This window comes from Strix uralensis, chromosome 6, assembly GCF_047716275.1.
Source record: "Strix uralensis isolate ZFMK-TIS-50842 chromosome 6, bStrUra1, whole genome shotgun sequence".
Lineage (NCBI taxonomy): Eukaryota > Metazoa > Chordata > Aves > Strigiformes > Strigidae > Strix > Strix uralensis.
The window spans coordinates 29,030,320-29,057,956 of record NC_133977.1 but is presented as its reverse complement, the minus strand read 5'-3'; the positions used below and the strand labels follow the sequence as shown (position 1 = coordinate 29,057,956).

At 47.4% G+C, this 27,637-nt stretch overlaps 1 protein-coding gene across 2 annotated transcripts in view; it reads right to left on the bottom strand.

The window, feature by feature from the left end:
- Nucleotides 1–27,039, bottom strand: part of MARCHF4 (membrane associated ring-CH-type finger 4) — a 104,284-nt gene extending 77,245 nt beyond the window's left edge. For both annotated transcript variants that reach the window (XM_074873511.1, XM_074873512.1), the window contains exon 1: nucleotides 26,560–27,039. In XM_074873511.1, the coding sequence (XP_074729612.1) occupies nucleotides 26,560–27,039 (480 nt within the window). The remainder of the gene's footprint in view (nucleotides 1–26,559) is intronic.
- Nucleotides 27,040–27,637: the final 598 nt, after the last annotated feature.

Here is a 27,637-nt window from a genome sequence, read left to right as displayed (position 1 = left end):
TGCTTTACCCTGCCCTGGCACAGCGGGTTTGTGGTAGCTCCATGCTATGGGACCAGAAATGCCAGGCTGAATCTCATGCAGGATGAGCAGCTAACTGTCCCTTATCCTCCAACTCAGTTGCCAGGGGCAGCTACTTCTGAAAATTTCTACCTCCAAAATTCACTTTTAAATCTGGTATTTCAGATAAGTCCCAAGCCCTCACTCACAGCCCACATCCCAGGGATTTGTCTGTGGTCCCTTTCCTACAGTCACATCAAACCAGGTTTCTCATGCAGCACATCCCAGCTGCTCTCCTGCGAGCCCTTCTCTGCACCCTCAGGGAGCCCAGGCTGGCACCCAAGTGTCTTGCTGTGCTCCCCCACCACACACCTTCAACCCGGCGAGTACCTTCAGCCACTAATGCCAACAGATGACAAAAACCCCTCCTGATTAAGATGGTACCCAGCTTTTTGATAAAGCTCACCCCTTTGCAGACTCACCTCCCCACTGCCACAACACTGACTGTCAATCAACTTCTACTGCTGGTGCAATTAATTCCATCTCCCTTTGCAGCCCCAGTTCAGCGCGTGCAGGGAGAGCTATCACATTTCATGCTCTGAAGGGCTTAACACCTCGCTACACACACATACATGCACACACTAGCAGGGTGGCCGGCAGGGTGATTTGAAACAGACTGAAGGAATGGGAAATAAGCGGGTTTCCTCATAGACAAGGCCACCCTAAATCAGATTTAGGGGGTGAGAGGACAAAGCAAACACAAGCCGCTCCTGTGCAGCACTACACACGCTCGCTGTAACACACATAACCCAGGTCAGGGCTGCATCCACCCCACAGCCCCTGTGGGTGAGGGTTACCTGAGCTCTGCATTTTCTCACTCGGGCCATTTGTAACTTGTTTTCCAAGCCAGCAGCTGCTGCAGTGTCCCAGTAGTCTTTTCCCTGATTAAAAGCTACCTGCCTTTCAAACGGGGCAGGTAGAGAGGTGGCTGGGGGCCCTCGAAGCAGAGGACAGCAAATATGTTTAGCGTTTAGCTCCGTGGAGAACATCCCCTGCCTGGGCACTAAGGCTGGGGGTCCAGTTGCGCATGCTGAGCCGGGAGGGATACACCCTGCCACGTGGCATTTCCAGTGATGGCTGTGCCAGCCCTGAGCCTGGGGAGCTGCGGTGAGCCCAAGGATGGCTCTGCCACCAGCAGGTCCCCGTGGCTGGCTTGGCTGCTCGGTACGAGATTTCTGCCTCATCTGCAGGGGACTCGATGGCTTTTGGGAGGCAGCATAGAATGAATGGTAGAAAATGCATTTAATGAAAATGTGAAGCCATTTTCCATGTGCTTTCATCCAAGGCTATCCAGGTGCCATGCAATCTTTAATACATTAAGCATCCTAGTACCTAACAGAACTGGCTACTCTCATTTGAACTTCATATATGGGGAAAATGAGGCACAAGCCGGGCAAAGGGAGCAGCTGCAAACTGCAGTGACATGGGATGTGCCAGGGACACTGGCTCTCCAGCAACCAAACCTGCCTTATTAAGCAACTCCAGAAGCTGGGAAATGCCCCTTTACAAGGGGATCTCCATGTAGCTACTGGCATTTTGGAAGCCAAGCCAGGGAGGCAGAGCAGAGAGGCAGGACTGGGGCTGGGCAGCCCATGCTGGGGCTGTGCATGGGATGGAGAGCAGGGCAAGGGGGTGACGGAGCTGCACGACAGGGTGTCCTGCTCCTAGCTTCTTCAAGTCCCCACTCAAAGTCAGGCTAACCCACCACTCAGGGTGCCCAGTAATGTGATGTTGAGACACTACCCATGCACTGCAGAGGGAGAGCCCTGGCCTCCCTCCTCCTCCCCAGGGCCAGGAAAGCAACAGGCAGCTAGGAAGGAACAGGAAAAATAATCTCGGATGGGAAAAAAAAAAATCAGTTTGGACCACAGCAGAGATGGTTACACCACAAGTGAAAGCCACAGGCATTTTGTTCCAGCCCAAGAATATGTGTAGAGCTCACCAGAAGGGTGGCTGACAGGTTTCTCTGCACCCAGCACTCCCTTGCAGGGAGCTTAAAGGGGGAGACCAGTTTGCTGGGACTGGAAGCCAGCACTGCCCTGACACCAAAACCCAATTCATCTTCTGCAAGACTTGCAGCCAGCTCCAAAGCTCCCCAAATTCAGCATGTTTCCCAGCAATACCACCACCCTCTGGGCTGATGCCATGGAAAAATATTTCTGCACTACTGCTGCCAACAGCTCCCCAGGTGACTGGAGTGGGAAAATCCTACAGATCACTTTAGCTTATGATATTCAGGCTACATTTTACAAGCGTGCTCTCTCTGGTTCAGCTTGGCGAGCGCAAATGAGCTGTGTGACTGGTGTGCAGGGGCTGCTGCACCTCTCGCTTCTCCTGCATTAGCACAACATGGCTGGTGCACCCGATGCTGCAAGATCAAGTCAATAACTACTATTGTTATTATCTTTATTAATCAATAATAATATCCTTATTTCCTCTTGTGGGGCTTCCCAGCACATCCTTTCTTATTTATCCTCTGTCTTATTTACGTCCCAAGCTTGCAATTAGATCTGGGTGAGCGGCTGCCGGCACTGACCCAGCTGCCAAAACGCAGCCATGCTCTCACAGACAAGTCCCTTTCAGGGTAGGGACGATTCGACCGACTTCAATCAGCCTGCCTGCGAGAAGGGAGCCTCCTCACAGAGCTGGGGCCAAAGCCATCAGCTCCTCTAGGCAGCTCTGTCTGAGCTGAAAAGGCTGTAAGTACCTAACGTCCCTCCAGGGAGATGCAGAGACATCTGCTGCAGCTGTAAAAATATATAAAACGAGGCAAGGTTAATAGCGGCTATCTTTGGTCATGTGCATGTGTGTGCGCCTCCTTTTTTCTCACTGTCTGAGGGCTATGTAATCATCGATGCCTTTACCTTGATGGTCTCCCTGGGGAGAAGGGACAGAACCGTGTCCCCAGTGCCCAGGCGGGAGTTAGTGTGTGGGCAGAGACTTGCTGGAGGACACACGGGAGGTCTCCGGCAGAGCAGGGATTTACACTGCAGTCTTCCAAATGCCAGGCAAGACGTTTCATCCCAGCGCCATCCTTCCTTCCTTTAACCAGCCTGTATGCCCCACCTTGCCATCGCATTCATCCTCTTTCTAACCTGTTGGTCCCACCCTCCCTGGCAACACCCCGTCAAAAAACACAGCAAATTCCTGAGCTAAGCCAGGTTTTAGCAGCGTGAAGCGACCTCGCCACAAGAGAGCTCTTGCTCTCAGAGAGAACAAAACTCGTTCTGCCTAATTGCTCCTGGCAGCGCGCTCTGCTGTAATGAAGGTGGGAGCATGGTGGCAGGGGAAGGCAGCGCTATGCCTTTGCAGTGAGCCCCAAAATCCATCCTTTAGTGTGCTAAAAGCACAATGTGAGGCTGGGCTCACTCCTTCAAGTCGTTCACACTGTGGAGAGCTGTGCTTGCTTTGAGCCAAAATCCGCCTTGCACACATACCCAGCTCTGAGTGCTGGAAGGAGGCTTGTCTCACTTTATTTTTAATTCTATGAAAAGCCTAAAATACGTCACGAGTGAGAATTTGTGTTGTGGAAAGGCTTGTTCATAGAACCTTTGGGCTCTTTGTTTCATGCACTCAGCAGGCTTGCAATAGTTAATTTTGCCTCCCAGCTCCCGGGAGGGAGGGATGGAGGGGTAGAAGGAGGTGTTACTATTTGTGGTTGCTGAATAGGGCAGGAGGTGGATGGCTCAGAAATTAAGTCTGTGGCCTGGGTGCTTCTTGAAAGCACTAACACACTTTCTTCCTTCTCACCCACCAGCACAGTGGCATTTCACACTTCTGCTTGGCTCTGGCTCTCTGGAGACCTCTTAGCCATTCCCTAATGCTTCTCCCTTCACAGCAGCTTGAGTAAGAGTCAAAGCCCATGTCACAATCAGAAAAATGGCTCCTCTGCAAACCAGCGGTCCGGTACCAAACCCTAGGCGGAGGCCAGGAAAGCTGTGCCTGTCCAGGGACGGACAGGCTGGTTGTGGCACCTAAGCCAAACTCAGACAATGTAGGAGAACGGGAGGGAAATTTTAAAAGAGGGAATTAATAGCAATTTAAATTAATCAACTATTTTACACTTGGAGGCTGAAGGCCTGACTTTGGTTAAATAAAGGACTTTGTGGACACAAAACTAAATGGGTCTCAAGTAGCCTGGACTTGTGAGCAGTCTAGAAATCATTTGAGATTCCCTGTCCATCCCCAGTGCAGGGATGCTCAGGGTCTGTCCCCAGCAAAAGCAGGTGGGAAAGAAACTCCCTGTCTGCTGGTGCTGGGTACGCTCAGGAGATACAGGGGTTGCCTGTGATGGACAGACCTGTCCAGGTGAGCCCATACTGCCTTTCCAGAACTGTCCTCTTCACTCGGCTCCTCTGCTGGGGCAGGCTGCATTTGGCATCGCTTTCTCCCTTGGCAGAACAGGACCAGAGTTAAAACCTTCTACCTGCTCCCTGGAGGGAGAAAATAAGCAGCATTTTAAAGCATGCTTCAGGTGACCACACTCAAGCCTTTAGGTAACTGAACCTCCCAGACAGAAACCAGCAACCACAGGCAAAGAGGGGAGGTATTTTCCCTTGAAAGGAGGTGCTGCAGTGGGCCAGGGATATATCTCTTTTTTTCTTTCTTTGAACGTCACAAATGAACTCCATTAAGCAGTGACTGAGCAGACGGCACTGAAAACAAACACCAAATTAAGCACACCCACTCCACGGAGAGAGGTTTTGCCTGCCTTCTCCTCCCACACTCCTGCCAGGGAGGAAGGTGAAGATGAAGGGAGGGCACCTGGAAGGACCATTTCTGGAGGCTGGGCTGGGACAGCTACTGGGAGAGGGGGAGGATGTGCAGGTGATGGGTATGTGCCAGAGAGGAAAGAGCCCTATGTGAGAACGGTCACAAGTGTGATGAGTTGGCAGTACTGAGCTTAGAAGGGCTCTGGGAAACAGGGGTGTAAGGGAGGTGCTGCTAAGTGTGGCTCTGAGGTGACAGTCACTGAGGATGGGATACTGGGATGTCCCAGTAAGATGGGCTGGGGAATAATACTGAAGGTAAAGGGCTTGATGACCTGGGAAGCAGGGGTCTGATGTGACACTGGAGGAACCTGGGATAACCTGCAGTAAACCAGGTTGGTCAAAGAAGTGCTTTCTCATTCCTGGATGCTTTCTGCTCCTTGCTCCCTGATGGGGAAAGGGCTGCAGCAGTCCTGGGATGGGCATGGGCACACAGTTTGTCCAGGCGCTCCAGGGTCCCATAAGCAAGACAGGCTTGGAGGAAACTATTTTTATCTCTGTTGGGAGAGAGGGAATTGAGAGAGAGAGGCACCAAACCCAGCCTCATGCTCACCAGAGGGTGGTCTCACCATGGAGCTAAGAGGACCTTGGAGTGTGGCTCTGACACCAGTCCCACTCTGCTGCCATCCCCAGGGAGGACAGAAGGGATGTTCAGTCCAGGTTAGAGCACCAGGTCTGAAGGAGAGAGGAGGGAAAAGGCAGGAGAGCCATGCTTGGAAACAAGGAGAAAAGTGAGTAGTGGGGAATCAGTTGGGGGTCATGGGGTGGAGAGAAGCAGGATGACACAGAAGATGGGGGTTATGCATGGGATAGGGCAGGGGCCATGAAGTACAGGTAAGGCAGGTGGTGGGCATAAAGCAGGTCTATCTAGACCTTTCCAGCTCCAGTTTTCACTGGTTCTACATTAATTTGATCTTAAAAGTACAGCAGGTGAAGGATGGCAGTAGCACACCCCCCACCCCCCCCGACATGAGTGGGAAGCCAGGTTCAGGTACCACCTGGGCACCAGTGATGAGTCGACTGCTGCCACCAGTTCAAGAAGCTGGGCTTTGCTGTGCTCATTAGGGCAGGCTCTCGTGCTGGGCCAGCTCAGCCATTTAAAGGTCAAAAAGACAGAAGTTGGGACACCACTGAGACAGCTGCAGGCACATTCATGTCTGAAGGCAGGCCAAGTGGGTGGGCACACATCTCTGTATGTATAAAAATCCTCTCCCCCTGCCCAACACCCTTCTCCAGAACAAGAAGTCTAAATCCTATGAGCAGTGACATTGCAACGACTCAGTCCCCTCATACTGTGGTTTTTGTAGGGTTTCAGAATTTAGCTTGGGAAAGGTCTCCGGATTTCTTTAGTCCAACCTCCTGCTCAAACCAGGGCTAGCTTTAAGGTTGCTCAGGGCTTCGTTTAGCTGAACCTTGAAGATTTCTGAGGACTGAGATCCTGCCATGTCTCTGGGCCCTTGTCTCGGGGCTGTATCACTCTCACTGTGCCAGTTTGTTTCTGTATATCCAATGATATACAGATATACATATACAAGGAAATCCCTTGTTGCAACTTGTGCCATTGCCTCTTGTCCTTTGCTGTGCCCCTTTGGCTCTGTGGTCTCTATAATCTGACTTTAAGCAGCAGAAGGCAGCAGATTTCCCCTTTCATCTTCTTTTTGTCAGACTGAAAAGTCCAACTCTCTCCACCTCTCTTCACACGTGATGTGCTTCTGCCCCTTCACTATTTTAGCAGCTCCCACTAGACCAGCCCAGATGATACATCTCTCTTTTGTACTGGGGGGTCTTTAGGCACTAAAAAAATTTCTGAAATTGCAGCCTGCAACCACCTCATAAGGCCCTAGTATAGCCCTGCTTTCCAGGTTGGCCAGAAGACATTGCATCCTTGATCTGGGAACAACTTCAGTGTCACTTGGGAAAAACTGCGAAATATATGAGAACGAAAATGGCATGGGTCCATGCCTGAAAGTGCCATTGGTTTTATTTTTCCTTTTACAGAGGTAAAAGGGACTCCCTGCTGGGAGAGACGTTCAGATGTCAAGCCAGGCAGGGAGCTTGTTTTCTTGAAGAGCTGAGCCCAAAGTTTGCTTTATCTCACAGGCTGAATTTAGAATTATCCCTTGAAATTTTTGCAGTATATCTTCAAATGCCTTATACTTCATTGTTACTAGAAGGAAGTTGCTAAATTCTTGGCATCAGGATGCAATTCCATGCACAGTTTACACCTAAATCTGTGCTGCCATCTCCCTCTTCCCTTTGATCTCCTGGGTGCACTGCCCTGCCCCTTCACTGGTGCTGTGTTGGTGACCAGGTGGTCAGATCAGGGAACTGATTCAACTGAAAGCTAATCAAAATTTTTAAAAAGTTGATTCTTGTTGGATCAAGTCCCTGTCTGCATGGTCACTGGTATTAGAGGCGGAAAGGGTGGAAATGCAGAGTGGAGGTTGCTGCTCACTATAGCTGTACGGCCTTAGATTGGCTCAGTTTTCTCATGAATACACACCACCAAGAGACCGGAAAGTCATCCTTACGCTGAGGAAAGGTTTGTAGATTAGACTTTGCCTTCTTTCAGTGACACCCACCTCTTCTCCAACTTCCGTGACACCTTTTTTTTCCCCTTGGGAGTGTCTCTGCTACTCCTGGCTTAACTGCTGAGCAGGGAGACACCATGTTGGGAGGACACAGTTTCTGAAGTGACTTTAGCCTGACCTTCCTCACCATGGACGTTTGGCCTTCCAGCATTGCATGTCTTGTTCCATGCAGCCTTTCCCCAGAGCAACTCGTTTGGGCCAGCCCAGCCCAGCCCAGCCATCCCCACTCCCCATCCAGCCCAGCCCACCTCTCTGAAGCCCTCATCAAGGTGTCAGTCTTCATTAGCAGAGGAGTGTGCGTTTTTTGCCAATATAATTTCCTAAGTAGCCTGGCTGAGCACACAGTCCCAGTGGAGCAAAGGCACTCCAGGACTTCCTTCAGTGTTGTGAGCTGGGGACTTCGTGCCAGCATCCCTGACCTCAGCTGGGGTAAGGGGTCCCTGAAGTCTGCCCTCCTGAGGGTTTTCTCTCAGGACAGATGCACAGAAATATCTATTTCCATCCTATGATCTGGCCCAGTTCCCTCTCTAGAGGGGATCTCTGATGAAGAAGGTTCAAGGAGATCTAACTCTTCTTTACTATAAATATCCGGACATGCCAGTGGCAGAGGGAGATGCATCCCTCTTAATCCTTCCCAACAGTATTAACTAGACAGATCGGGAAGAAATTAATTAAGCAAAAGAAAAAACAGACTGAATACCTGGGCTGAATACCAGGCTGAATGTCTTGACAGTGAATCACCTTATGATAGTCTCTTAGGGACTTGGGGAAGGCTGTGGTACTCCTGGCATTTGAAAACAAGTGTGGAAAAGCAACAGAAAAAGCAATGGGAGCAATGTGTTGGAGCTGGAAGGTACGAACTAGAAAAGAAACAACAAGCCTTTGATATCTGTGACACTGCTGGAAGAAGGATGGGTTCAGACATCTCAGATTTTGAAAAATCCCAATAATGTAAATTCCTTAAGTACAAGACAATCTTATGAATAAGATAAATCTCTTAGTCACTTTGCCAGTGATATCCTTCTAATCTCATCCTTCCTCAACGATGCTGCTCAGAAAGAGAAACACTTTGCATAAACGGGTTTGGTGCTCAGAGCAATCACTCATGCCTCCCACTTCGACCCCTGGATTAGAGAAATCCCCCGGATTAAGGCTGTTACTATTTTGAGGCCAGGGTGAACCAGCTAAGCAAGGGCTCAAGGGAACTTTCAAGCAATTGCAAGAGAGAGAAAAAAAGAGAAGGGGAGGCGAACAGGAGGCCACCACCATCTTAGGGAAAAGCGTGTCCCACACTGGTGTTGAACTGTACTTAAAGTGCTTTACAAACTGAAATGACCCAATGACAAGAAATTATCAACATATGCATGGGAAGGTAACAGCAATGCAAAGGCCAACCAAGCCAACTTTTTCTTAAAAAATAAAAATTAAATCGAACTGAAGGTGTCATTTCCACAGATGCTGAGTGCCTTGTTCACCAGCAGACATCTCCATCTGCTGAGTAGGCCTAGAAGCTTGAAATTCAGAGCCAAGGTCTGCTGAGCTGTCCCTTCCAAACCAGAGATTGGAAACAACCTGCTCAGGGTTAAAATGTGAGCTGGGAACCAGAGACAGATCTGCTGAGCTCCAATGCCCAAGAAGCATGGTGGAGCCATTTACACCTGAACGAGGACAGCCTCAACACCAGCTCAGATTTCAGACAGACTTCAGGTCACTTTATGGAGGTGAAAAGATCATTCTGGATGCCATGAAGAGGAAAACCATGCCTGTTCATCCCAGTTACACATAAGACCACCAACAACCATTTGCCTTTCACTTACTGTTCCCTTATACACACACACACACACACACACACACACGAGAACTGTTCTCAGGACTATTTAGGTAGCATATACTGTAATAAAGTATGTAATCCCCTAAAATACAAGAGCTTTCCTTATAATCCATGCTTGTGTAAACCCCGACAAGTATTTCATACATTCTTATCACACCAACAGGAAATAGTTTTAATGTCTCTGACAGGCATATGAATTTTCAGAAGTGTCTGTCACATGTTTGCTACATCAGTCCCCAAGAATTGCTCCCTCTCACTGTTTCTCTGTGGACACCCTCTTTGCTGATGCTCTCCCCTCCCCATGGCAGAATTTCCAGCAGCAATTCCAGTTGGATACTGGAAAAGGGAAAATTCCTTGGAAGGCAGAGGAGTTTTGCTGTTAGCAGCATCAGACTGAACTTTCAGGGTTTTGCCAGGAGAACAGTGTCCTCGTGCAGTTTCTGCTTAGGTTTGCCGAACAGTTTCTCTGGGCTTTGGTTAATTAAAATACAGTATGTCTTGTACAACTTTTGAACCCTATTTCTGTAAAAGATATGCAAAGCTGCAGGCTGTCCATCACATTTTGCATGTCCCCCGTGCCAAGACTATAGTTTTCTATTTGCCTGTAAATCATCCATTTTAATTAATGTAAGACAATTATCATTGGGTTTTAGTGAGTCACTTTTCTCTCAGTAATTAGTAGTTGTCAGTTCAACTCAGCCCAGTGCTGGTGTAACCCAGTGACTTCAAGGCTGTGTTTAAAATCTCTTTTCTCCCACACAGCAGCTCATCACAAACAATATCACTTTTCCTGCCTTGTCCACTGGAGCTGTGTTGTGCTGTCATTGTCTTGAAAACTCCCAGCCAGGCCAGTAATGAGCAGTGCTTGCTGTCTGAGCACAAAAGGAACTGCCCAACAGGAGAAGAACTTGGCCAAGAAAAGGCAGCTCACCTCCTTGACCCCATTTCATTGCTATATGCTTCAAATCCTGGCTGCATCTGTCTTGCTATAAAAATGTCAGACTGTCTCTAACACTTATTTTTGCTCGCCGCTTCAATGTGGCCTTACTTGGCAACTTCTCCCATCTGTTTACTACTCTTCGATGTTGTGCGTGTATTTCCAAATTGCTGCTTACTTATAATAATGCGAACACTCAGCATTTGCAGAGCACCTAGCTCTGAAGTGGTTTAGGTGTTTTATAGTCGAGCAAGGATCCCTTACAGCTTTCCTAGGAGGAAGTGAAGATTTCTAGTCCTGTTTTACTGACGGCATGAAAGGGCCCTACATATCACTACAGGCGAATCCAGGTCCAGACAGACTATATCAAGATGTAGCAGCTACATGCACTCTGGTTGTGTTCTCATATAATCAATGGAGGTCTAGTCAATGTTGACAGGGGAGCCCCAGGAGTGAGTCAGCTGGGAAAATGTAGGTGTCTAGCTCTCCAGCTCCACTGAGTGTATTGACTAGGTGCACGATTACCACCTCAAGATGTTTTCCACTAAGAAATCATTGTGTGGGCATGAGTCAAGCACTTGATTTTCCACTGCCTGGACACCCAGTCCACATGCAGACACCTACACTGCAATACTCACATTGAGGTGTCTGTAGTCCAGAGCTGTGTCCCACCTCAGTGATGTGCCCAGGATCACGGCTTGTTTACAAAGCTCAAAGGATAGGCTGAGATCCTTGGGTTGCTGCTCATCCTCCTTCCTCCACTTGAACTGGAAGATGAACCTCCTCTAGTCAAGTTGTCACCATGGGGAAACTACTCTAAATGTGTCCTCTTAGAGCCAGTGAGCAACCCTCCACCTGGGCTGGGACCTGTTTGTTATCCAGTGACCGAGCTGCCACCCTGACTCTAAAACCTGGGGTTTGCCAATACTGATTTCTAAAGTAACTCTCATCTGAGAGGACTGTGTTTGCTGCTCAGTTCCCCACACCCTTCAGACTACTTCTTTTTCTGTAGCAGAAAGGCAAACCCTGGCTCCCCAGAAAGCAGAGGTGTCCCTCTCCAGGCACTCATGGAGGCAGGCCATGTGGTTTTCTTCCATATCACAGTGTGCTGTTTGCTTAGAGATCTTCTGATGTGGATTAAATACTGCCCTGACCAGGAAGTTTTCCTTTACCACTTGTTATTGTCCAGCAAGGGCTCACTACTCTTTCACGGTCACAGCCCTGACATCCCAGTGTCAGAAAGTGCTTAAGCCTAAACCAAGCCTAAGTTCTGAAACATCCTCATATCTTTGATCTTTCCAAGTCAGCCTGCTTTAATGACCTGGTGAACCTCATAGCTGACCAGCCAGATGGAAAGATCTTTTTCAGTGAGTGAACACAGAGCACTGGTGTGGGGACTGAATAAACAAGACACACATGTCTGATCTGTGGGCCACTGTGATTCAGCACAGTCATGATACACTGCAAATCACCACACTGCACTGGACATGCCACGCACACGCTACTGGGAGAAACAGCCACAGTGCTGATCTATGAGTATAAACGTACCAGTAACAGCAAAGAGTAGTCCCCTTCCAAAGAACTGCTTTCTGCACAGGAACATCCCTGGCTGGGGGAGCTCAATTGGTGTGTTGTGTCTCCAACCCTGCAGTGAGCTCAGCAGAGGCCTCCAGGAAAGTGCCTTGCAGCAGCCTGAAACTCTGCTGCATCTGCTCAACGCCCCAGATATGCACCATGGCATCAAGCTGCCCTCTGCAGCAAAAGTTGACCCACAAGTGACCACTTAATCTCCTTCTCTATCCAATTTGGCTCAGCCACGTGGTATCTGCCTTCCACTGCACTGCCACAAATACGTGCACAGCCAATCCCTGCCTAATAGTGAGCGCTGGGATCAGCGCACGCTGCGGCAGTGCATGATGGCTGGCTGCTGCTTGGAAATCATGCCGATCCTCCAAAGACAGAAGGGTCAGGGAGTGTGTTAGTGGGAACCCAGGTCCCTGACCTCCATGGTCCTCCAACCACCTCATGAAAGCCCCGGAGGGTGTGCAGTCCAGGAGTAGAGAAATGCACTGAAGACACCTACCTCTGACGCTGCTGTGCACATTTCAAGAGGGAAGAAAAACAGCTCAAGGCAATGTAGACACAGTAATTTAAAAGGAAACAGATTAAAGACAGACACGTGAGTGCAGCTGTGTCCCAGCAGTTATGCCATATGCATTTATAGGTAGACAGATATCTGGTAAAACTCCCTCCCTCCCCCCTGACAGGATATAAATCATGGGAAGGGCTACTACTCATCCCCCAGCTCACCCGCTACATTTGAAGCTGTGTCAGAGGGTATCCAAACACTCTTGACCAGGAGGACTTGTAGGTTTTCTCTCACCCCTGGGAACCAAATACCACAGGGCAGTCTGAGAAAGGGGACTCAGGGGGTGCATATTTGTCCCAGACACAGTTAAGACAGGCCAAATGGCAGGGATCTGGATGGTTTTCCCAATCTCCATGTATTTGTACAGCCTCTTTTTGACTCATCAGTATCTCCAGCATACAAATAGCTAAGTGCCTTAGGGGCATTTACCTAGGGGTAGAGACCTTGGCCAGTACTGATGACTGGTAAGTGTATGAAAATGCAAAACAGCTGTCATTGGAAGTGAGTTTTGAACTCCAGGTTGTTTCATTTCCAGCTGAGCAAATTTTCTCTTATTTTACAGGATACAGAGAGAACATACTCTCTTGTGCCTAAGCACCACTCCTTGTCTCTGCAATACAACAGAACAAATAGCCTAATCAGGCCAAAATGCAGAGCATGCTGAAAAACTGGGAACATTCAGGATGTAGTTAAAGAAGGTGAAAACCAACCCTGTATCCTAGGAGGGCTGGTATTGCTGATCTGATCACAGCACTTAGGGGCAGAGGATTATCTGATGAGAAAAGACAGAGTTACATTCCCCTATTGGAGAGACATCACCTGGAGAGGGATGAAGTTATAAATCCTATGGAAGGAGATACAGAAATGGGAAAAGGCAGAACTGGGAGTGATGCAAAGAAGCAAGGAGCAGATGAACATCGTTGGGCTCTTTTGGTGGTGGTGGGATCGCCTGCAGGAGCAAACAAGTGAGGCTCCATCAGGTGCAACACAACCTTGTGCTGATCAGAAAAGCAGAGCACATGTTTTCCAGCTTCTTCTCTCACAAGATCATCCCCCTGTGCTTTCTGTTTCATCAGAGAAACCCAATCTCAGTGGCCTAGTCACATCTGTTACAGGGAAAAATAACTGGATCCAACCCAAACAGAAAACAGAGACATGCTATGGTAGCAAACCTCCTGCCAGCTTCAGAGGAGTTTGTAACATTTGCCCCATATGTTTCTGATCCTCCTAAACACACACAGAGAAGCTTAGTTACATGCACAGGCACATTTGTACGCCCTGCGTTTGCAAATAATCTCTGATGTGGAGCCTCTCGGACTGCTCTGTGGAAATCCAGAAGTCTGTAGCCATCTCCACATCCCCCTTGGCTTGCCATGGCAGTAACAACTTCTGAAGAGTCTCAGCAACTTAGTTCGCTTTCCCACTGACAGACGCACTTTGGCTGGCTCTGATCAAAGTTCTTCCTCTCGTTGCACAGAATTATTCCTGATATTCTCCCCACCGTACATGCTCACTTAACTGGTCTACAATCCCTCCCCCAATCACCTGGCTCTCCACTCCAGTTGGGTTTGCTGTAGCGATCAAGTGACACATAGAGTTCCGCAGGCTTGTGGAGGAGGCACTTCCATCAGCCAACTAACAAAGATGCTGGTTCAGGCTTTCAGGCCATACTACATCAACCTCCTCCATGCCCGTGCTGCCTGAAGGGCAAACACCATCATTTGGCTGGGTGTGACTGCCCTGTTGTGAAGTGCCCTTGAAAGAGGCTGACTGAAATAACAGATCCTGGACTGTCATCAGTGGAGAAGACTCTAAAACTTTTACTGTGCAGTTCCTTGGTTTTCCTAAATGTATAGTTTCCTGAAATACTCTAATACTGCATTCAAACTTGCTAGGCTCAGCTTCTGCTGGCAGATGGATCTTTTTCTTGCCTTTTTTTAAACAGAATGGAGAACAAACACAACAGCTAAAACAGAGTTCTCAGAGCAGTGGAACCAAACAAAGCGTAAGTTCCCCCTGAATTGTACCTGGGAGTAAGGTGGCTTCTTTGATGTCTAGTAGGGGTGGACCTCTTATGACAGTTCCCCTCCATGGCATCGCAAGCCCAATGTGGGGGTATGTTCCACCTGGCCACATATTTTCATGCAACTCATAAAGGCTTAGGAGTTGTGCAGTCTTTATTTATCAAAGATGGCTGAATTTTGCACAGAAGTTTAAATGTCACTGAGTGTATCTCATGGACTCACAAACAGAATTTACATGGACAAGTACTATTGCTTAGGAAAGTAAGCTAGAAAGAGAGAAAAGAATATTTTCCATTTTTATTAAAATACATCTTGGGACAGGTTTTGAACAGCTTTCCAGACAAACTAATTGAAGGCAGAAAGCAAGAATAGCCTGTAGAAGGAAGAATGACTGTGAGCTTCCAGAAAGCAGCAATTGTAACACAATGCTTTTGTTTGTTAAAAAGACACTAATGGCTGTTTTGGGAGTCATTGGACAACGTATAACAAATTTCTGCTATATTGCATATTTTTAAAGATTCCTAATTTTTCAAAATCTGCTTTTGCAAAGTTGAAAACCTTAGTTATGGCTCTCTTTTTGCTTTTCCTTCTGTTCAATTTAAACAGAAGCAGTTCTTGCTCAATCAAGCTTTTCTACAACCGGTATTTCTATAAGACTCAGTTTTGAAAGAGTATCACCTCTTGGAGGTTTAGTGATTATTGGATCAAGAAGTGTCTTGTCTATGACAAAAAGAAATATCTGAGCCTTTGCTATTATTAGCTATGTTTGTTCTCATTCTTCAATCTATGGCTGGATAGCTATTTTCCCTTGGTATTTATCTGACTACCATTGTAAATCTCAGCCCCTGTCCAAATCCACCCTGGGTTGCTAAAGCAGACATTTAATTCTATCTTCTGCGCAGCTCCTCCTAAAATCACTGTAAAGGCTAAGGGGAGATCTTATTGGTGTCTTCAGCCACCTCATGAAAAGGTGCAGCAAAGAGAGCCAGACTCTTTTCGAAGGTGTATGTTTACAAGACAAGAGGCAACAGACAGAATTTGGAACACAAGAAATTCTGATTAGAAATCAGAATAAAACATTTTCACCATGGGGGAGGTCAAATATTAGACCAGGGGTCCAGAGAGGTGAGTGGAGACATCCAGCTCTCAGCTGGACAAGGCCCAGAGAAACTTGATCTGGTTGGACCTGCTTGAGTAGGGTGCTGGACAAGATGACCTCCAGAGGTCCCTGCATCCTAAATTATTCTGGGATTGTGTAACTTTGTTTGACCTGAGCTGTAACACTGAGAATTGTCACCTTCACCTGACATTTGCATCACATCCCTGAGCACACCTCCAAAGGAATGAAGCTCTTGCCTGGCAACACCAAGAAAAAGGTAAGAGAAGAAATTTCTTGAATAGCTGCAAGATAGGAAGGCCAGGGGCTCTCCTGCAGATTTTTGTCTGTCTGCAAGAAGGGCAAGAAATAAATCCATAAGGACTGGGAAAGTCAATAACAATGGCAGCTGGGCCAGGTCATGGCAGCTTAGCAAGCTGGATTTTATGTAGAAGTCCTCACTGCAGGCTATGGGGGCCGTAGCAATGTTGTTCTTAGAAATGATGTAGCCATCCTATCTATGAAGAAAATTTTCCAAATGTGGGTTAAATGTAGGTGACAGCACTTCTGCTCTCGTATGTCAGAGGAGGCTAATGAACTGTTTTTTCCTAACTAACTGAATCCCATATGTGTTTTCCCAGGCTGAAAGTTTCTTGCTTTTAATCTGATGTGGGATAAAACTGTCTCCAAACACAGAACTTTTTCCATGAGGGAAATCTCTGCCAACCAGCCCAAGGGTTTCTGAAACTTGTTTCTAAGGATGCGCACAGTACACCATCCTTTCTGTGACAGAAAAGACAAAAGTTCATACACAAGGACAGTTTCAGTTCTCTGTTTCCCCAGATGTTCTTCTTGGGCACTGCAACAATTTCCCATGGTTGGAGATTTTAAAATCAAGATGGGATATTCCTTCTCCAGTCCTTGCACAGTCCTTAACCTTCAAGGGGGAATTTCATTGAGGGAACTTATTTTACTATTACAGAGAGGTTCAGACTAGACTAGCCCAATAACCCCCTCTGGCCCTAGATCTTGTAAGAATTCACCTCTCTTCAATGTTAAGGAAATATTGGGGTTTTTTATGTCCTAAAATGTGAACTCTTTAGGGCACGAAAAGCTTTTGCTTAACTTCTTGGTGCAATGCTTGACATACTGACAGCTTTTAAAGGTTACCACAGTATTAAAATAAAGAATGGTCTAGAGGCCAGAAGCACCCATAACTTTACTTCTGCCTCTTGTGCAAACACTCTCTTTAATTACTTAACTGCTATTTCTCTCAGATATAGTATTTTATTATTACCTACTTTTCTTGAATGCTCATCTGATCCGTCTTAATGTTCTTTTAATATCACTTGGAATGGGATAATAATCTGCTTGTACTTCTCCAGCACCTTTAATCCTGACAGGTCCTAGTGCGCTTAATAAGGAGAAAAGGAAAGGGAAAGTGCTTCATTCATCAGACAGGGCAAGGTCATACAGGATATCAGACAGCCTGAGAAGAAGACCTGACACAACTGAAAGTGCTGGGGTGTTTGGAGGGGCAGGTTAAGCCCATGGCCCTGTACTTGCAGAAAGTGCAAACCATCCTTTGAGCTTTAGTTCACCACCTGCACGAAATTGCCAGGGTAGGTGCTGATGTGATGTGGGCGGAGTGTCAGCAGGATTCCTGCGTGCCAATGCTGTATGTTATGTCTTCATCAGATCCATCCATGGAGCCTTCTTGGCTCTCTCAAAGACTGGGAATTGGAGTAAAAAACTGTACAGGATCTACCTGGGTAAGCACAAGGAACACCGATGGGAGGGGAGATGCACACAGAAGTTCCCAGGGAAACCACTTCTTCCACCAAAATACCAGTTAAAGAAGAGATCTTCACAACTTGGCTTTGACTCAACTGAAGCAGGGCAATGCCTGTGCTGGAAGGTGGAGAAGAAGGGACCACAGAAATGAAGGCAAGAAATGAGGATCTGTGCAATCCAAAAGAAAGGAAACAAAGATCTGAGCACAACATGAACACACACCTGGGAAGTAAGAGGAGAAAGCTCAAGCTGAGGGTAAGGTTAATGCTCTGAGTGACAGTGCTAGCACAAGAGGAAGGCAGAAAAAAGATGGACATGGAGGAAAGTGCTGGATACAAGAAATCTCAGCTGATGCCAGAGCATTCAATAACAGATGTCTGTGAGACAGGAGATCTGGGGTTGGACTGAAGCAAATCAAGCCTGTAGAGCCAGCCTTAAGGGCTGACATAAGGGAACAAATGGATGAGCTGGATAAAGATGGTAAGGACAAGGAGAAATGAGCTTTGTGGGACCCCATTAGGGGATTGTGGAGGAAATGTGAGCCACCCCATCAATGATAAAGTGATTGGAGAAGCAGGAGAGAAATGGGTGGTAAGGGCAACATTTCAGGCAGGACTGGCTGAAGGCCTGCACTTGTCAGGAAAGGTCATATTCAGCCTTTCTGAGAGTGGCTTTAGTTATGGGCAGACCAGACACCTGAACTGAGGTAACGAGGAGCCATTCTCTCCTCCTCCACATGGCTGTAAGTGAGCAGTGTCAGGACCAGCCCCAGCCATAAGTCTCATCTCTGGCAGCCAAGGGATCATTAAAGAAAAGCACAGCCACTCCTCCAGCCTTTCCCTCCCAACTCTTCTCAGGAGTCAAGGCAGAAGAGCTCAAATCATTAATGACATGGAAGATTCAACAGAGTTAATGCTTACTACATCTGCAGGCCCACCTCCAAGGGGCTGCTACTACAGAGGAGAGGACTGGGAAAAAAAGAATGCAATTCAGTTGCACCAAGTACAGCTCCTCCACCAAGGCAGTAATGCCAACTGCACAGAGAAAGAATGGAGGAGGACTGGCCAGGAAGCAGTTCTGAAGGACATGGAGGTTATATGGGATCATGAGTTGAGTAATGATCAATAATCTTCTGGTGTTCCATAAATAAATAAATAAATAAAGGGAGCAAATACCACCGTGGAATGGATGGCATCTTTCATCTGTTAAACAAGATTTAAAACCTTTCTGCACTGCTCAGCACTGACAAGGACTCAGCTGGAGAATTGTTTCCAACTTTAGACAGTGCATTTAAAGCAAAATACGGACCATTTGGTGAGAGTCCAGAGGATAACACCAAGGATGATTAGAGGTCTAGAAAACATGTCATAAGAGCAAAGGTACAATCGGGATTGTTTGGCCTAGAGAAGAACAGGGAGTGTAATGACTTCAGTTGTCACCTGAACTTGTAAAGTCCTCAGAGGATGAAATTTTGCTATATTTACATGCAACTACTGGACAATACCTTCAAATACTTACTGCCTGGAAAAAAGCAAATGTTAAAAATAATCTGCTGTCATCCCAAGGGGCAGGGCAAGAAGAAATGGGCTGCAGCAGGAAAGACGGAGACTCCAATCATGATCACCCATAAGAACTGGTTAGATCAGCCTCTGTCAGGATTTTGGATGGGTGGACTAATTGATCTCTTGAGACCTGGGCATTGCCCAGTGCTTGGGCATGATCAGTGTATGGATTAAGTAACAGAAGCTAAATCCACATAGTACCAGAGGTTACAATGGTAGTCACAGGGAACAACTTCACAGAGGCTGCAGCTACAGGACTGTCTGCATCCAATGAGGGCAAACAACTCCAAGTGCTCAGTGCTCCACAAACTTCAAAGGTGCTTCTTGCATGGATCTCTTAGCTAACGACACATATCTTTTGCATGGAAAAAATGACCTTAAACATAAACACACTGTCAATCAAGCAAGCCTCGTTAATCTTCTGCTAAGAGCAACATGGCAAAATGGGACACCACAAAGACAGTAGCTGTCTCTGGACTCCCAAACTGGTGGAATATCAAGTTCATTTTCTCTCTCCTGTTCTGCAAAGTTGTTTTATATGTGGACCTGCCAGTCTAAAATGTCTGTGACTTCATGGTAAAAAGTATGGCTGACAGTCCTATTCTCCAACCATAATGGAATTTCCCTGCAAAGTTGTTCTACAGAGACAAAACTTTCTCAGGAACCCGTTCAAGATTGAACTACCCGTCCTCCATAGAGTTTACACAGTTTTCCCCAAGCACAAGGTTTGAATACAATTTCCCCAAGCACAAGGTTTGTCCTACAAGCACAAGGAAAGAATAAAACAACTTGTAAAACATATTTTCACTTATCATTCTCGCATTCTGTACCATCCCTCCCCTCACTCCTACCCAGGGAAGCAGGTTAAACTTGTGCGACTGTTGTGAGTGATGCCACCAGTGTTGAAGATGCAAACAGAGGGTGCTTGGATAAGATGGTACATAGGCCATAGGGGAACCTGTGCAGAGTAGAGCCAGATAGGATGGGTGGGACCAAGGTCTGATATGTCAATTGACTTTGGCCAAGAAGAAGAGAAGGAAGAGGTGGTAAGAGAAAACCACCAAAGAGTGTAAAGAAGAAGAAATGACATGACAGAAGAAAAGATGTGTGAGGATTTCAGGTCTGAGCCCTGTCACTGGAACCAGTGTGCCCACCAACATTTTACCTTATCTCATCACTTTTCATAGAGGGACATGAGGACAGCCCATTTATCATCTACATAGGTTTCTGGGTCTAGCTGTTTTTTTCCTCACCAGAAGAAAGTCATCACTCATCATTCTCCACTGCCAACAATGTCATCTATTCTACTGTAACCAGTGATAAATCAGAAAAGGATAAAAGGTCAGTTGTGAAAAGATGGGGGAAGCTTAGAAAGTCTTCAGCATCAAGCAGTTCATTTTAGGCAAGTAACCCTGACTGACAAAGGAAAAGGAGAAAGATTAAAAAGTTAACAAGCTATTCTGTGAGTATTATTTGAGTCTGGTTTCCCATGGAAACCATATCATGTTGGGGTTTTTTTTTGTCTAATGAGATACACGTTCCTGTTAAAGCTTTTGCTCCAGCTGAAGCTCTGTTTCTAGGTTTTCTCTTCTTCATCCAGCTAGTTTTCATGAAACTTTCAGGAATTTAATGTCTTTCAGATCTCCACTCTCTGCCAAATCTGGCTGAGATTGGCCAATCGGTTTAGAGGAGGGCTGATGAGCATAAACTCTAACAGCTAACACCGTCACATGGCTTTATTCCTTTAGCAATCAGCTAATAAAAGAGATGGGGTGGCCACAGATATGGACCAATAACAATTACAGTCTATCTTATTATCTTACTCCAGGCCTAGGAGCGATGAAAACATGTGCAGCGGACACATAGGACACACACCATCACAGATTTTTGGCACAACCATATTTCTGACTTCCGGACGGGGACAACCTTGAATGGAAAAATACCAATGTGAGCAAAAGGCTGCCACAGAGGAGGCTCTCGCTGGGAATGAATTTTTGCTTGAAAGACAACCTGAATGCAATTCATTTTTGTATGAACAGAGCCCTTCCAGCAGCAAGTGTTGCCTTTGTGGAAATAACAGTGACTCTACAGATGCAAACAATGGAGCTACATGCTTTTGCATTGCTTGTTCTGTCACTAACTGACATCAGCCACTGTTAATCATGGCCTGAAATGTATATTTAAGAAACAGTGACACAAACACAGACAAGTTCCTTCATGAAGCCTTTTATATGGGGAAAATTGAAAGAAAAGAAAAACTGCTCCTCAGGCTAGCTAGTGGCACTGAAACAAATGGGTCAGGCATCAGAGTTTCAGCATGCACAAAAGGTGAAAACCCTGTCTCCTGGAGCAATTAAAAGTCAATGGGATTAGTGGCCGCCACTATTTATAGAAACTCTGCTGCATGCACATTACTGAAATACAGGGGTCAAGTCCCTGCTACTGGATGCCTACCCTTTGGCTGCTGAAGTTAATGGGAACTTTGCCAATCAACTCTGCGGCAACAGTCTAAATCTAACATAGATGACATCCTAGGCTCCACTCAGTTGATGGTTAAAGCAAAGCTTTTGCCGAAGCCAAAAATGTTCTGTCTGCACAGTATAGATTTGATCCTGGGACAGATGAAACAGTAGAGTTAGCTATAGAGGTGTTAAGACTCAAAGATGAGAAGGCAGAGGGGTGGACTGAATGTCACAGGAAGCATCATCCTTTCTGTCATAAATTACAATATACAGATTGAAATCTAAAGGGCGGCATCCCAGCATCTCTTAGTCTTCAGTTTTAGGAGGACTGGCTGTCTTCCTATGAATGATTCTCCTTCTAACACCAAGTCAATGAATCTTGTGGGAACACACCTATGGAAAGGACATGGATGGGAAGCCTGCACAGTCTTTATGTGATTCAACATGTTTGAAAAGTGTCCTGATGGTCTAGTCAGTTTGGACAGACCCCACCAAACACCAGCATCCTCCCTTCCGAGTTTCCCTGGCTTTGACATGCTTGTGATGCTGGCTGCATAGCTGTTTCTTCTTCCGCTCATTTATTATCATGCTCGTGCCCTGAATTCTGCCACAGGCTACCTCTTTTCCTCTTTGTCTCACTCTGGAAAAGAGGTACCTGATACTGCTCTATTTCACGACATTGTAAATCAGAAATGGAACATCCCAGAGACTTCCTCCACTCCCCTGCACTGCTGAGAGACCAATCTGTAGAGCGGTGATATTTCCTGGCTTAGTTCACGCCTTCTCTGCAGACACTACCAGGCAGAAAGCTAAAGACGACTTTTGTCTGTTTCTGTATTTGTAACGGGAATGGGGTTGAGATTCAGACTTGTTATTTCAAGCAATGCATGCTAATGACCAGTCATTCGATGGTACTAACCATCCACTGATCCTGCACAGGGTCCCCAAGAATGGTGTATTAATCCAGACCGAGTAATTTAGGGCCTCCTTAGCTCTAAAGAGGTCCTGGGCATGGCAGGTGCCTACATGCTGAAGACAGTATGTAACATGTGCGTGAAATCCAGACATGCACCTGGAGAGGCAGATCTCACTGGCCATGCCCAAGGGGCTGGTGAGCTGTGGGGCTGGAAACCAGCCCCAGGGCTCTGCTCCTCTTCAATGTTACCTTGATCTCTAGATTAGCTTCAGACCTGAAGCATGAATTTTACTTTCAGAAGTGTTATCATTAATTGTGATGACTCTAGATATCCTTAATGGCTTTACAAGCCTTTATTAAACTTAGTCAAGTTCTTTGTCCTGCTAACGTCCTGCAACAACAAGCTCCACAGCCTTATGACATATCACATGTAAATGCATGTCTTAATATCCATTGTAAGTTGTCTTCCCTTCCAATTTCCTTGAAGGTCTTCATGTTCTCATATTAATGAATTGGTGTCCTTAAAAGCTGGAGGAGACTTTAGTGGGAAGAATAGTCTATTTCTAAACATTGCTGCTGAAAACTGAAGTAAGTCCAAGCCAGCAGCCTGCAGGCAAAAGAGTCCACAGTCTGTTCTCTCTGATCCTCCTTAGCCAACTGATCCTATCTGCACTGACTTTTCAAATCTCCATCTTTACAGCATTTTTCCCTAGAACAGAAAAATAGAGAAATGCAGACAGAAACTGACAGGTAAGAAAAGAGGTACGCACTCTCTAACTGACAATCTAACAAGCAATCCTCGAGACACGCTGATTTCCAAATCATCTCAGTTTTATTTAAGAACACTTTTATATTTATTTTCAGCACAGTTAGCACCAACTCTGCCGTACTCCTAAACCCTGCCTCACAGCTAGCTCCTAAACCCTGCCATACTGTTAACGCCTTATGACATGGACAAACAGTTTCTCTGCTGATGTGGAAGGACTTTTCACCCATGTCTTTTCCTGCTACTCTCCATGACTTGCTTTCAACTTGGATCCATACCAAGCACCATGAAACATTTGTGAGAGTGGAGCTTGTCTTAGTTTCTTTCTCTTGCAGAACATTGTCAGAGATCCAGGAAAGCAGACAAAATTCTGCAAACACTGAGCATTAACCAAAACAGAAGAAAATACTCCAGCATCTTTCTTTCTCACTTTCTCCCCAGAGCTTTGTCGTTCAATCCAGGGTCTCAGAACTGGCTGACACAATGGTGCAGGACGCTCACTCAGTGAAATCTTTGAAAATGCTGAGCATGCCCCCGAAAGGCAATGTCATTATCAAGCTCAGAGTTCAGCCCATCAGCTTTCACGATGTTAAGCCCTCAATTTCAACAAAAGGAGTTGCGTCTTTCAACTGCCAGACCTGAGCAGAGCTTGCTCTTCATGCCCTCAAAACAGGAGCCCAGATGCTGTGATCACCTGGCCATCAGATCCACTCCTTCTCATCTGCATCCTTAGTTTCTCCCAAGTAACATGCAAGGATCAGAGCAGTTTCACAATAACGAGCTTTACTCTTTCCTATGGTCCTCAGCACATTTTCAAATGAAAGAATCAGCTTACTGATAAGAGCCACAAGCAAACATGAGGAGCTTAAGATATAAGCAATTCAGTAGCCTGAAGTATCATTCATGTTGGGCAATCATAAATTTAAAGTGAAAATCCCTACCGATTTTGTTTTGCATTAGATATTAAATAAAACCTACATGCGAAGCCAGATTAGTAAGAAACCTTTTTGGCTGTTGTTTTTTTTTTTTTTTTTTTAAATCAAAACAGGATTAAAACATCTTTTGGAGACTCACTGTCATTTTATCTGGGTAAATAAGCTTAGAGCGCCTAACAGTCAATTTATAATGAAAGCTTTTGTTCTTGGTACTGTGATGCAGCCCTGCAAATTTGCCCACAGCTGCAGCAGTTTCAGATGTTTTTGACAGGTAAATAAAACACTGTTTATATCTGTCATTGTTATTAATCTGCAGCGTAAGGAACTAGCAATTATATTTTGTTTCCAAGTGGATAAATTTTCATGATGATCTTGGCAGGGGTGGTATAGAATAATGTGCCTCTATGACTTTTATAGTTGTGGGGGTCCAAAACATGATGGGTCTTTGCTCAGCTGTTGCGTTGAAAAACGAATGGGAAATAAAGGCTAAACCAGTAATAACCACCATAATAAAAAAGAACAAGGAATTTGGGATTTAGCCCTGTTGGAGTTTTATTGACGTAAGGGCCAAATAAACCAAACTGCAGGTCTTGACATCAGCTGCACTGATTCAGCTCTCAGTTATTCTGAACTGTACTTCTAGGAAGCTATGTCAGGGTCTGGCTGTGCTTTAAAACCCCACAGTTTGGGCCTCCATAATGATGTGTGCTTCCCAGCTGCTGCAGAGCAAAGAATTTCACATACTCCTCCAGCCATGCTAGTGAAGAAAAAATTATTTGTGGAATAAGGTAACTGCTCAAGGACAAGTGTCAGAATCCAGCTGTAAGTGTCGTCTTATATTGGTCAGAAACCGTCAGAAGCAAAAAAGAGAAATCCTGGTGAAACTCTATTAGATGCCAGTCACGTCTGCTCAGCTTCTCACTCAGGTAGGCTGGCAGATGGTCAGCAAATAGTCTCACTTTTACAGTGCAACCTACACAGGTTTTCAGTGTGAAAATTAGCATTCAATTATTTTTGAGCATTAATGTTCTCCAAGGAAGTGAGTTACCTCTATTTTAATTCTGCTTAGGCTGTACTTGCTCAGACACGTAAGCCAATCTTGCAGGCACTACATCTCGTGTACACAGGCAGAATGGCAAGCCAGGGAAGAGTACTAGAACTGTGGAATAATGCAAATTCTCTGAGAGCGAGTTGCATGGCTTCCAACTTTTAGAAGAGACGGGGAGGAGACAGTCAAATGAGGAAGGCATACAGAATCTCCAAAAAAGAATGATCTCCCCCACCCCCATCTAAAAGCCTATGGTGAAAATTGTGTCTCACAGCTACCAGGCAGCTGCATAAACCATTAAAGAAGGCTACAGTCCACTGAGCACTGAGCTCTGATCTACGAGACCCTTGATACGACATCCAGCAGGGCTGGGCTGTGGATATTCAGATGAGCTGGTGGCAGGCCCTGCTTCTCCTAAAGAAGAATGGGAGTCCATTCCCCACCTCCCTGCCCCATCACCACCATCCTCGGACTGACACAAAGAAAGGAATGATCACTGCATTACAGACGTGGGCAACCTTGGGACAGGCAGGACATGTGCCAGGGCATGGTCACTCTCAGGTGAGCACTGGCTTTCCTTAGCAGAGCACACAGGTCCACGGAGGGGAAAGAAGACATGGGGCAAAACCTGTTTTGCTCAAGATATCAATGTATCATCTTATGTGCCAGGATCTGTACCTAAAATGCAAATAGGTATCAGCCAAGTCAAACCTTGCAACCCTTTCTTGTGCAAGGATCCCTTATTATCACAGTAACAGCACTATCCTGAGTAATAAAGGCTATCTGCATATCCAGGCATGATCCCACAAGCAAAGGTCTGCAGCCTTCCTTACCGCCTGCAGCTGTGTCACGTTAGGTACAAACGTTGCTGTGTATATCACTGTAACGAAGTCGCCAGCCTGAAACTGCTTTTAGTTGTCATTAAATAAGGAGAATAACACCCAAGGGTGGCACCTTATGTTCTAGTGATGTTGCATTTGTTTCATTCTCCTGTGCAGTGGAGGGAAACTTCACTGGCCTAATCTCAGTTGCACCAAGGAGCACCTCAAGCCTGCAGCTTCAGCAGGTACAGTTGTAACCAGCGGTTTTGCTCCTCCAGCTAGTGCAACCGGGAGCATGGGAGCAGTGGCAAACCTGCAGAGCTCCTACTAGCTGTCCCCTGGGAACCACTGATGAGGTGGGGCTGCCTCCCGCCACGTGTTTACACAGACTGAAGTTGTATTTTTAAAAGCAAACAGCGCATTAAACACGTCCTTCGCATCACTTCTGGGATCATCGCAACTGGATACCCACAAGGAGACAAAAAGCCGCCCCTGGCCGAGATGCGCTCTGCTTCATGAAGGAGTCCGCCAGTCCCTGCCGTGCCACGGCTGCACGGCTCTGGGGCTGCCGGGCAGCAGAGAGGGACGGAGCGGGCTTCCACCCCGCCTTTCCCTGGGAAACACCGCCGGGGCGCAAAATCCGGGAGCCCAGGGCCTGGGCAGAGCGTTTGGAGTCCCCTTCCGGGCAGCGGGGAGACCCCTGCGAGCAGCAGGCCCCAGCTGCCGCCGTGGGGCGAGCCGGGCTCCCGCCGCGGCTCGTCGCTGCGCGCCCCCCCCGCCCCAGCGCCCTCGCGGGCTCACCTGCTCGGGCCCCTGGAAGCAGATCCTGCAGAGCGGGGTGCGGATGCCGCTGTCGACGCTGCTGCCCAGCGAGTAGCGGTCCTCGGCCTTGCCCTTGCCGAAATCATCCGAGGAGGTGCTGCTGGGCAGGGAGGCGGGAGGCTCCCCGGCGGGGCTGCCCCACTCCTCGGCGGCCGGGCTGCCCGCTCCGCCGCCGCCGCCGCCGCCCGCCGCCGCCCGCCAGCCGGTCCCGCGGCCCCCGGGCGGTGCGGCCCCCGCCGGGCCGCCCGCCGCCGCCTCTGCGCCGCCGGGCATGGGGAGCGGCGGCGGCGGGGAGGGCGGCGGCGGCGCGGGGGGTCTCCGCAGCAGGAAGACCTTCAGGTCATTGAAGAGCATGCGGCAGCGGCACTTGAGGAGGCCTTGGTTTCGCAACATCTGTCTCGGACGGAGGAGCCCGCAGCAGCAGTAGCAGAAAATGACCGCGCCGGGTGGTATTAACATGTGCCTTTCCTTGGCAGGCGGGGACGGGGTGGGAAAGAAAAGGGCAGGAGCCGGGCGCCCCGCGGCCGGGGGGGCTCCGCTGCGGCCTCAGTGCCTGGGGGGGTGGGGGGGTGGGGGTGGGCTGCGCTGGCCGGCGGGGAAAGGACAAAAGCAGAGCCGGAGGGCGAGGGGGTGAAAGCCCCGGCAGCCCGCTGAAATCCGGCGAGGATGACAATTAAAAATAATTTTAAAAAACAAACACAAAAAACCCCCACCCGACTCTGCGCTCCTGGGGGATTCTGAGCCCCCCTCCACAAGTTTGTTTAGAAATCAGCGGGAGGAGGAAATAAATCTCCCACGCCCGAGGGTCCGGGGGCGCGGGCGGCGGGCTGGGGAGAAAGCCCCTGATCGGCTCTCGCAACTCCTAAGCCTGTAAAAAAGAAGGGTCCACGTCTCCGGTGGGTGTGGGGAGGAGGGAGAATATGGTTCTCTCGACAGTATTTGGCATCTCAAGTAATTTTCCTTTTTCTTCTATTTTTTAATATTTTTTTTCAATTAAAAAATAAAACCCGATCACACAAGACCCGGTGTGCACCCAGACAAAATAGCAGCCGGTCTG